Here is a 12,093-nt window from a genome sequence, read left to right on the forward strand (position 1 = left end):
GCTAGAATTGGCTGCAAATATTTTGCTTAAATGTTTCCATTTGTGATTGTGAGTGAGGCTCACCTATAAGGTTCTTTTCTCATGCTGTTTTAGGATCTGGAATCAGGATGATCTTAGCCACACAAAATAAATTGAAGAGAATCTCCCTTTTTCCATAATCAAAATGGGAAATTTTTGGAATCTGAATTGAAACCATTTGATTCTTGAACATGTGGAAGAATTTGCCTGTGTTATACAGTTAACATCGTTTTAATTTAATCCACATTATTTACCATTTATTTTGTTCTTCCTTTCTTCTTACATCTCAGACCTTCCATCTTGGATCTGAGAAAACTTTCTTTCTCCCTAAAGTACTTTCTTAAAGTATTCCCTTAAAGATTTCTTTCTGCTGTCTGGTATAGCAGTCAGAGTTCAATCAGAGAAGCAGAACCAGTAGGAGATATACAGGAGATATAATGATAAATAGACAAACACAAATACACATACACAGGTGAGATTTATTACCGGGAACTGGTTTACATGATAATAGGGGCTAGCTAAGCAAGTCTGAAATTCATAAGACAAGCATCAGGAAGGAAAAATCATGAGCAGGCTAAACCCATAGAAGCCAAAGCTCTCATCCACGGATAGGATTTCTTCTCTGTCCCAGGGAAACCTCAGTTCTGAGTTTAAGGTCTTCCAATTGATTCAGACAGACCTACCTAAATTATCTAGAATAATCTTCCTTATTTAAAGTCAAATGATAAGGAGTTTTAATTATATACATATATATACATATTTATATATGTGTGTGTATATATATATACATATATATGTATATATATATGTGTGTGTGTGTGTATATATATATATATATATATATATATATATACCTTCACGGCAACACCAAGATTGGCATTTGCACTTGATTAAGTAAGTGGGGATTTTAGCGGAACAAAGAAGACACATCAATAAAGTCAACACAAGGAGCAAACTCAGGTTTTTGGGGGGGAGGGGCAGGGTCAGGTGGGGTGGGGAATGTTTTTATATCACTCTTATAATTAAGATATATTTTTTAAAATTTTTTTTACATTTATTTATTTTTGAGAGACAGAGAGAGACAGTGTGAGCAGGGGATGGGAAAAGAGAGACAGGGAGACACAGAATCAGAAGCAGGCTCCAGGCTCTGAGCTATCAGCACAGAGCCTGATGCCGGGCTCAAACCCATGAATCGTGAGATCTGACCTGGGCTGAAGTCGGACGCTTAACCGACTGAGCCACCCAGGTGCCCCAAGATGTATTTTAGTCAGCATAGGATTCTAGGTATTTTTTCTCCACATGCTGAAGATACGGTAGTATCTTCTGGATTACTAATGTGAACTCAGCTGTCACTATGTTGCTCCCTGAAGGTAATCTATCTTGCCCATCTTGTTATTTTAAAATTTTTCCATTTTTACTTAATGTTTTAGAGCTGAATATATGGTGTAGTTATAGATTTCTTTTTATTTATTCAGTTTGGATATGCTGGACTTCTTAAATTTATACAACGGTATATTTTATTGGTATGGGCATTGTCCTTTGAACTACTCGCTCTCCTCCATTTTCTGTCCTCTCCTTTTATAGTTTATTCCAATGGATTTTAGACACTTTCATTCTACCCTTCATGCCTATTAACCTCTCATATTTTCTATTTCTTCATTCTTCTGCATTATCTTCTGGGTAATTTCTTTTTCAGATATATCTTCCAGGTTAGTAAATCTCTCTTCAGTTAGATATGATCTGCTGTTCAACCCATCAATTTCCATCAATTTCAGTTACATACTTCCTACCAGAATTGTATTAGCTACAGTCTTTTTCATGTTTTTATTTTATTTTTGAGGGACAGAGAGAGACAGAGCATGAGCAGGGGAGGGGCACAGAGAGAGGGAGATACAGAATACAAAGCAGGCTCCAGGATCTGAGCTGTCAGCACAGAGCCCAATGCAGAGCTCAAACTCACAGATTGTGAGATACTGACCTGAGCTGAAGTCGGATGCTTAACCAACTGAGCCACCCAGGCTCCCCTATAAGCTACAGTCTTAAAAACTGGCTTCACATTAATATTTTTATATCCTGAACATTTTTTTAGTGTTTATTTATTTTTGAGAGAGAGAAAGACAGAGCATGAGTGCTGGAGGGGCAGAGAGAAACAGAAACACAGAATCCAAAGCAGGCTCAAGGCTCTGAGCTGTCAGCATAGAGCCTGACATGGGGCTTGAACTCATGAACCATGAGATCATGACCTAAGCCAAAGTTGGTCGCTTAATTGAATCACCCAGGAGCCCCTATATACTGAACATTTCTAAGCTTGTCTTCTATTCCTCTGAACATCTTATTTTTTTTTTACTTTTTAATGTTTGTTTATTTATTTATTTATTTATTTATTTATTTACTTATTTTGAGAGAAAGAGCATGAGTGGGGGAGGGACAGAGAATCCAAAGCAGACTCCAGGCTCTGAGCTGTCAGCACAGAGCCCAATGTGGGGCTCAAACTCATGTACCACAAGATCATGACCTGAGCCAAAATCAGACACTTAACCAACTGACCCACCAAGGCACCCCTAATTCCTTTGAACATTTTAAGCATAGTTATTTTACATTCTAATTTTGATAATTCCAATATTTAAAATCTTTGTAAGTCAATTTTGGTCCTCTGTTTCTGCTAGTTCTTGCTCATGATTTTTTTTCCTTGTATGCTTATAATTTCTAACGGTGAAATTTATCTTTGGAATTTTAGCTGGGAGAATTCTTTGATACCTGGGTTCCTCAAGAGAAGATGTGTGTTTGCTTCTGCCTAGGGCCTGACAGTGCTAACAATTTAGGATCACTGTAAACTTGGCTTGAGTTGTATCAGACCAAATCAGAAATTATTAATTCAGACTTCAAATTTCTGTACAGGCTGGTGTGTTTACTTTTCAGCAGCACCTTTTCCTCCCCTCCACTCAGTACCAGTGCTTTGGAGGTACAATCACCAGGAAATGAATAAAGGGAAGGAGCAGTTTGATTTCTTGTTTACTTTTACACTAAGTCATCCCAGATTTGTGGGAGTAGGGTCTCCTATTACACTTTTCAACTTGGGAAGTAAGCACTAGGCTTTGTCTCCTGTTCCACACCACAAAACAGTTTTTTAAATACTGCATTTAAAATTGTTTCAGTACGTAAGCTACCTCCGAATCCTTCCCGGCCGTATTATCTGAAATAATAGTCTACTTTAACTCTTAACTTAAAATTATATGCTGCTCTCCTGGACCCATGTTCTCTCAATTTTGATGCATAAGCACTGCTAAATAGAGAGCCAGAGGAGTCCTTGACCTATGATGGATCACAAATTCATAATAATGAATAGCAATCATTTATACCTAATGAATATTTTTATATTCTTTCAAAAAGAGCAATAGTCTCTTTGTGGCTTCATCTATGTTGGTAATTTTTTACCAATTGATTCCTATTTTTGTTTCTTTTCTTTCCCCCCAAGTTTTAGTAAAGTGTAATTGGTAATCAAAAAACTGAACATAACTAATGGAGACAATGTGTTAAGTTTGGACATATGTATACACTTTGCTACAATCACCACAATCAAGGTAATAAAAATATCCAACAGTTCCGAAAGTTTCCTTGCATTCCTTTGGGTGTGTGTGTGTGTGTGTGTGTGTGTAAGAACACTACCATGAGATAGACTTTTAATAGACTAGAATTAGGCACTATGTTGTACAGTGAATCTCTGGAACTTATTCATCTTTAGAAGTTTGCGAAACTGTCAATAGGAATCTTTTAAATCCCCAAACTTCAAGTATCATTTTCTCAAGGGTCATGAAAGGGTATCAAGTTTGAGAACATGGTCAATTGGTGCATGTAAACTATCTAAGTTGTCTATATAATGGGTTCTATTTTAATTGACCACTTTAGTATTCTACATTTAGCCTTTTTGACCAAGTTATATTTAAAAATAATCCTGCACAGATTTATACTTTATTAATGTAATGGCTCTAAAATGAGGCAGACACTAAGATTCAATAAGCTTCTACAAAGTGTTGTGCACTTTGCTGGGAGTATACATGTATCAGTTCACATAAACTTTACCACAACCCTGTGAGATACAGGGTATTTCTATTTTAAAGAAAAAGAGACAGATACTTATGAGCAAACAGCTATTACATGAGAAAGCCAAGATTTAACCCAACTCTTCCTGATTCCTAAAAATATGAGCTTATTGTAAGTATACAAAAATTACTCTATGTGAATTATAACTAATGAAAAGATTTTGGTTACAGTCTTATGGCCAAAGGTTACGTCATAAGTTAAATATTCTATTACCCATTCAATTCTTGACCCCCATATGAATTGATCTTCACAATTCAGAGTTGACAATGGGAAGTAGTACTATCTCTCCTTGACAGATGAAACTACAAAAAGGGTATCACTATTTAACTCCACAAACACGCACTGGATGACTGGTTTAGGACAGCATTGTGCTGTACGCTTCAGCATTTAGAAAGACCATCACTTGATCCTTCTACAACCTTGGGAAGTAATTCAATCTATATTGGAGCCCTCTAGTGACAGAGCACCAAAAGTAACCCACTCCATCTTCAGAAATTCGTGAGACATCTTTGATCCTAAAAGCTATCAAAGCTGCTTCTGCCTCTTTTAGGTATTGGGTAAACGTAACCCTTTCTTTAAGGTAAACCTTCACATATGAGAAGATAGTTATAGCCCCCGCCCCCCCCCCCGAGTATTTTCTAATTATTGTTTAAAACTTCCTCAGAATATGGATAATAGTATTGGTTTTGTCACCATCAAATTAAATCACTTACTTAATTTGAAGCTTATCTCAAATTACATGGGATCTTTTCTCTTAACAGTCCAAAGGATTCTATTAGATTTTCAGTTTCAGCTATTGAATTTTTACTCATGCTTGTATCCTGGTCCTGAGCAGTTTATGGCACTTTATTGGTCTTCATTAAACAATGAATTCACACAGGTAACTTGACATTTAAATTATCATGTGGAATAAGAAAATAAAGTGTTTAGAACCTAATTTAAATTATGTAAACAGAAACTGAGAGGAGCCTCAACTGAGAGACTTGCTATGATCACACACAGGAATGAAAGAATGAGTACATCTAAACGTTCTCAATTCTGATGTTAAGCTACTGCTTTTTGAAATTGTGACTACATTTTCTGAGCCAAAAATCGGGATACACAGTATGATGATGACCTTTTTTCTGAATTTTTGAATTTATAATTATGAAGTCTGTTTTTCTAAGCTGAGTTACATTCGGACTGTCCTACAAAAATAGTTTGCTTACCATCATCAATCTACCATACCAAACCAACTCCTAGATGCTCACATGAAACTAGTCGTGCTGGTTTTGTAACTGTGAATGAATCTCTTTCACAGACCATCAGATTAGTACTTTAGAGGAGATTTTTTTTTAATAACAAAGTTACTATTACTTAACTTTCTAGAGTGCCATGCCATAGGTAACTGTAGAGTTAACAAAAGAAAGAAAAATTTCTTGTAATTCTAGAACAGTATTATTCAGAGTTTTGACAAACTTTTGATAAAAGTGATAAAAACGTGCCACGCCATTTGTTACATTTCTGTAATCTTCTGTTACAGAAGGAAATATGGAGGCCCACTCTTACCTGCTTGAAAAGTTGGAGGTTAACTGCAGTTTCCAAGAACTGTTTCATCAGACTTGAACGATGCTTTACAAAACTCTCCTCACAGAAAGTGATGGGCTCCCCCTACAAAGAAATAAAGATTTTTTGGTGTCAAAAGAAAGTCAGCAGAGAGAACCAGTCTCTCTAAAGAGGTAGATGGAGAGTCACAGAGGAAATGTAAGACACAGAATCAACCTCAAGGTGCTGAAAGTCTAAAGGGAGTCAAACAGACCCTTAGACATAATAGCTGAATTTCAGCCTCATAAAAATATTCCTCTACTGATAAGCTTCTACGAGAGCTTCCTAATCAAGGATCCCTGGGGTCTTAAAATTGCTCAGTTTCACTTCCTCAGAGTAAGAATGAATCACCTAAAAACAAAGGTTTAATATTATTAGATTGAATTATGAGTATTAAAAATAGCATGCATAGCTGAAAAGAGTATGCAATTGCAATTTTATCCTTATTAGAAAACACCTTCGGGGGGCCTGGGTGGCTCAGTCAGTTAAGCGTCCAATTTTGGCTCAGGTCATGATCTCACAGTTCTTGAGTTTGAGCCCCGCATGAGGCTGTGTGCTGACAGCTCAGAGCCTGGAGTCTGTTTCAGATTCTGTGTCTCCCTCTCTCTCTCTGCCCCTCCCCAACTCATGGTCTCTCTCTCTCTCTCTCTCTCTAAAATAAATAAACATGGAAAAAAAGAGAAAAAGAAAACACTCTTGCTATAAAAATTACTGCATGATTTTTGCGATTTATATTTGATCATTAATTTCTTTTTAAATTAATTACAAGTTCTTACAGTAACATTCTCTTCGTGATTGCAAACACAATTCTGATTGAATACTTTCTAGAATAAGTCTCACTTTGTACCTGCCTCAATTTACCCTATTTTTTTTAAGTAATCGTAACTTTGCAAGTGTCTTGTGGTAGCTTATGCTCCATTAGCTGCTCCTCCTCCAAATTATCAAGAACTTAAATTCTCAATACAGATTCCACTCATTCCATCTATTCCCATGCATGACCTCGAAAACTGTCACTTACTGGCTGATCCCTACCACCTGCTACTTCCTCAGTAGCCTGAATGGTCTTCTTGCCAGTTCAATACATGTGAAGATAAGTGGCTAAATTATATGACCCAGATGAAAACAGAGATAATCCATTATCAATGTTAATACAATGATCCACTCATTATAATGAATCCTGTAGCAATCTCTATGTTGCAATAAAAAAAAAAAAAGTGAGCCTGTTCACCTTCTAACAGACCTTAGAAAAAAGATTAATTATAATTTAACTTTAAGGACAACTCAATGCCTTGATTATAGGTATCTGTAAGTAAAATTCTGAAAATTGGCTCCTGTATGAACAAAGTAATGAAACTAATAATCTAACAGTAATTCAACTGTTACCACTGTCTGATGGAAACTAATGACACTATAGATTGGCACTGTTCAATACACTAGCCACTAGTCACATGTAGCTATTTAAATTTAAATTACTAAAATTAAACAAAACTAAAAATTCAGTTCCTCAATCACACTGGCCACATCTGAAATGTTCAACTGTCACAAGTGTTCTGTGGATCCTCTTAGGTAGCACAAATACAGAACACCGATCACAACAAGTCTTCTGACACAGCACTGCTACAGAAGACAATATATAAAATTCAAACAAATTATTAAAGAAGACAATTTAATAATCTATTAATTGTTGTCATCCACCATCAGCTGCCAGCCAACACCTCATAATAAAACTGCAATTATGCATTTTGATACTGACTACTGCCAGCCTTAAGTGCTATGGGAAGATTTTAAATGATATATTTTAAAAACTTGATTAACTTATATAAATATACTTTGGATAATCAAAAATCACTGTATTTGCCACTATCACAGAACTCACCACTTAGAATCTAACAGAGGGGGGGAAAACAACAAACAGGCAATCCTGTTAAAGATAAAGGTCTATTGTTTTTGCTTCCCTGGTATCAGCATCATACCTAGTTATACTGGGAGACAAATGTTTCTATAAGTCAATAAACAAAATAGCAAGTGAGCTAAACTTTGCTCCATAGGACTTATTTTCTTTTCAAAAGTAAATACAAATTACAAAAAATCAAATCATTTCTTAATGGCAATGCCAACTACAACACTATCATTACAAAGTGATCAGTACTATTGATAACGTTAGTTTTTATTGCACAGATTTCCCCCCAAACATGTGAGCTATATTTTATTAGTATCTACAATGTGTCCAAAAGTTGTCATTAACACTGCAGAACAGCCTTTACTTCAAATACAAAGGTCTATCTTCAATTGAAATACTTGTCAATTTAAAAATAAAATTCTATCTCTAACTGAACAGTTTAGACTTCCGATGTTACAATCAAGCATTTCTTTTGATTGGAAAGAATGGAGGGCAGGGGGATGGAGAATCTCAAGGTAAGGGAAAATGGATGTGAGCAAAGTCTACCTGAGCTTTCTCAAGAATTGGGCATAACATGGTCTTTAGCCAATGTGAATTATTCGGGAAGAACCCTGTCCTTATTAATCTTCTAGCAACTGCTTTCAATCTTTCAAGAGAAAGTTCAGATGTGCTGTCCATCCATTTTTGATAACACCAATCATGGCAAAAGCTTTGAACTTAACCTTCAAATGATGAACACAGCCTGTTCACTAAGAATCTCTGATAACAACAAAGAAGAAAAGCCCTGATGCATATTAGAATTTTCTCTCAGGAGAAAGAAAAATAAGTCTTGATTAACAATGCTCTAAATTTTTGCAATATTAATACACAGGAGTCTCAATTATTGTCCTACTGGGATGTATGCTATCAAACAGATTATAAATAACTCCCCAGTAGGAGTTCTTTTAAATCCAGGTCAGGTTGAGTGGTGGCATGATAAGGAACTCTGCTTAGGATCTTCTGATTTATTTTTTATCTGATTAAAAATCAGGATTAGGATTGAGTGTTTTAAAACCTTTCTTGTTCTAAGTAGAGTGACTATGTCTGGATTTTCCCAGTTAATTCCCAGTTTACTGAAGTATAAGAGATTTAATTTAGAAGTTCCTGTGGCTTCCCAGAGGAAATCTGAGCTGGTTTGGAAAACTAATGGACGCTTTATGAAACAAAGATGCAAAATATAGTCTTGAGAGAGGCAGACAAAAAGTGGGTAGTGTGTTTGGGATGGGTGTGAATTAGAGACAGTACCAGATGATGATAATAAATGACTGGTTGAGGCATAGTGGCTAATGGATATGAACTACACAAAGTACCAGACAGAAACAAAAGGTAGATTAAGCCATACTGAAAAAGGTCTACGATATATTCGGAAGTTATTTTCTTAAAGACATCAAGAAGCTCACAAAAATATCTACTCAATAAAGTGACAAGACTGTATTTTTTAAAAAATAAATTAATAGGCAAGAGGAAATAATGGAAACAGGCAGACCAATTAACAGTGTGATATAAATCAGCCAAGAAAAGACGAACGAGGCAGCAGAAAGGAAAAGTGATGACAACCATTAGCTAACACTTATAGGAGACTTATTTACTATTACCGAGAGTAATAATAATAGCTAATGTTTACGTAATGCTTATTATGGGCCAGGTACTGTTGTAAGCACTTCATACATATTAACTTACATAAGCCTCAAATTGACTATTGTCTTACTTCATATATGAGTAAACTAAAATATGGGGAACAGTTAAGCAACTTGCTCAAGATCACACAGCATGTAAGTGGTAGGAGCTGGATTCAGACTCAGTCTATGCTTTCAAATTATCCCAGTTATGGGCATTCAAGACTATGTGGAATGTTTTATTTATTCCATATCATGCAATCTGTAAAAGTACAATTTCATCGTAAAATCAACTGGGCTGTATATCAACTGATATACAGCAGTGGTTCTCAAAGAATGGTCCAGGGATTCAGACCTTTTCACAGGGTCTGCAACATCAAAACTATTTTTGTAACAATGCTGAAACATTATTTGCCCCTTCCACTTTTATTTTCTCATGGGATCCAATGGAGTTGATCAGAGGTTACACGACTGGTGATATTGCAACAGAGCAAAAGCAGAACCAAATATGAGAATCCAGCTAACTTCCCTTAAGCCCCATACTTTCGAAAAACTGTACAACAAGGCATTCTTCTATTGGCTTTTTTGTTTAGAAACAATTATTTCTCATAAAAATATGGTTTATGTTTATGTATAGTATTGTATTATTTTTAAATAATATTTAAAATATTTTCAGTTTTAATTTCTAATATGATAAATAGTAAAAGATATACCCCACAGAAACAAAAGTTCTTTAAAGCTCTTGATAATTATTTTAGAGTATGAAGACATTCAGCAACAAAGGGTTTAAGAACCACTAATATACAGAAACAGGACAAGGAGGGGTCAAAGATGACTTCCAGATTTCAAGCTTGAGGATCAAAAGATGATACCATTTACTAAAGAAGAGAAATACAGAAAAAAAAAAAACAACCAGATTTAAGAAGGTGATAAAATCAATTCTTGCACATGTTTTTGGTCAGATTCCAAGCTGAGCCTGAGACAAGGATTCTTGTTTAAATGATTTGTTGATGGAGAACTCTCAGGAACTAGGAAATATGGGAAACAAAATAGGGCAGAAGAAAAAAGCCAAGCAACAATGTGTTTTCAGTTGAAAATCAGCCTCAGCCTAAACCTATGGAAAACACTAAATGTACTGGCAGAGTTATTCCCATCTTGAAGCAAGGGCAGTATAAACCCTTTATCAGCCAGTCAGGCCAATGAGGCCTTCCCTGCAGGGGCGGGGGGGGGGGGGAGAGTGGAGGTGCCTAGGGAGGCACTTCCTACTTAGCCATGGGAAATTTTTCTCTGAAAAGGGTGCCAGCCAGTAGAGGGGATCTGGTCAGGGCACCAGTAAAGTCCATTAAGGCATGGTAAAGGTAAGTAAGGTTTCTGAAGATGCATGGACGTAGCACATAGTTAGAGACTCAGGTTTGGAAAACTTGCTGTTTAATGTATATTTAGGAATTATCTGCACAGAACTAAGCATTGAAATTAAGCTGATCACTCTACTTACGGAAAAAGATTGATGTAACTGAAAAATACCTACCTATAATCCAATTTATTTTTTAAACGTTATATTGTTCGTTGACAGAAAAACCAAGTAAGGAAGTATATAGCTCTGTGGAGACACAGAATTAATTGTGTAGAAACATATAAATGGGGAAATGAAAAACTATCCATGGTAAAAATCTGATGTGATGGTAAAGCAATTGAATCTTTTGCTTCATGGAACAGTGATGAGGCAACAGAAAGGAACCAAAATTGAAATCATTTCGATAAAATGTCACACAAAGGAGCATGAAAAGAGGTAAAGAAAAACTACCATTCAATACTAGGCTGGCAGTGAAGTTCTTATTACAGAGAGGAGAACCAGACTTTCCAGAAAGGAACCACCAACATTACTTACCATTAAAGTATTATGTCAGTCAACAAATATAGACTAAGAATGAATCAACAACATACTCAGCATTCTATGATGAGGTTTGCTAGATAGTTTGTTATTAATAAATAGTAAAAATACCAAAGTTCATACTTGATTTACCTGTTAAAACATATAAATCAGAGCAGATTCAAGTTCAAATTGTCCACAAAATAACAAACGTCACATTCAGTCCCTTGTATAATGGGAAGGGAAGAGGTACCATTAAAACCAGTGTGCTAGAAACTACATGTTGTTTGTACCTGATGGTATTTAAATAAGACCCATCAATTAGTTGTGGCAGAAGAATGGATTAAGAAATGGCGGAAGAAATGCCCTCCAGTGCCATAAATCTGGCCCTTATGGAACGCACGATTTACCTTGCCAAGTCTTAGATTCCATCTTCAACATAAAGAAGTAAATTCTCCCTCCTCTGAAACCCAGAGCCTTAAAAATATGTATCTTTCTTTTAGCACTGATTTTCTAAGTTGAATTAAAGGTTATTTTTATACATTTTATTTGTGTATTTTTGAGGTCTGGGACTATATCCTTATACATTTCTACATTCCCTATTATAATACTCAACATAGTACTTTGCACTTTGAGTGTTCAGTAAATATCCACTAGCTAATATTTGAAGTATTTTTACAGGATAATTAAGGCACAGATAAGATATGGAAGAGATGGGGCTGTTTTTCCTACCCTACTGTATGTTCAGTTTCAAAGTGATTATCATCACTGAATTAATACAATATTTTTGCTTAGTGTGTTTTTTAGGATGGGCATCTTTCCAGTTCTATGTTGTCTTCTGGAGTAGGAAACTTGGCAAGAACAAGAAAATACTTAAAACATAGACTAGATCTCTGTTTATGTTTTGCGGAGATATGTGTATATATATATATATATATATATATATATATATATATATATATATA

General features: G+C 35.5%; 1 protein-coding gene across 4 annotated transcripts in view; it reads right to left on the bottom strand.

Annotated features, from left to right (window-relative positions):
• Positions 1-12,093, bottom strand: part of DENND1B (DENN domain containing 1B) — a 255,997-nt gene that overhangs the window by 59,043 nt on the left and 184,861 nt on the right. For all 4 annotated transcript variants that reach the window (XM_049634299.1, XM_049634300.1, XM_049634301.1 and 1 more), the window contains one exon: positions 5,668-5,769. In XM_049634299.1, the coding sequence (XP_049490256.1) occupies positions 5,668-5,769 (102 nt within the window). The remainder of the gene's footprint in view (positions 1-5,667; positions 5,770-12,093) is intronic.

Source organism: Panthera uncia, chromosome F1, assembly GCF_023721935.1.
Source record: "Panthera uncia isolate 11264 chromosome F1, Puncia_PCG_1.0, whole genome shotgun sequence".
In the NCBI taxonomy this organism is placed as follows: Eukaryota; Metazoa; Chordata; class Mammalia; order Carnivora; family Felidae; genus Panthera; species Panthera uncia.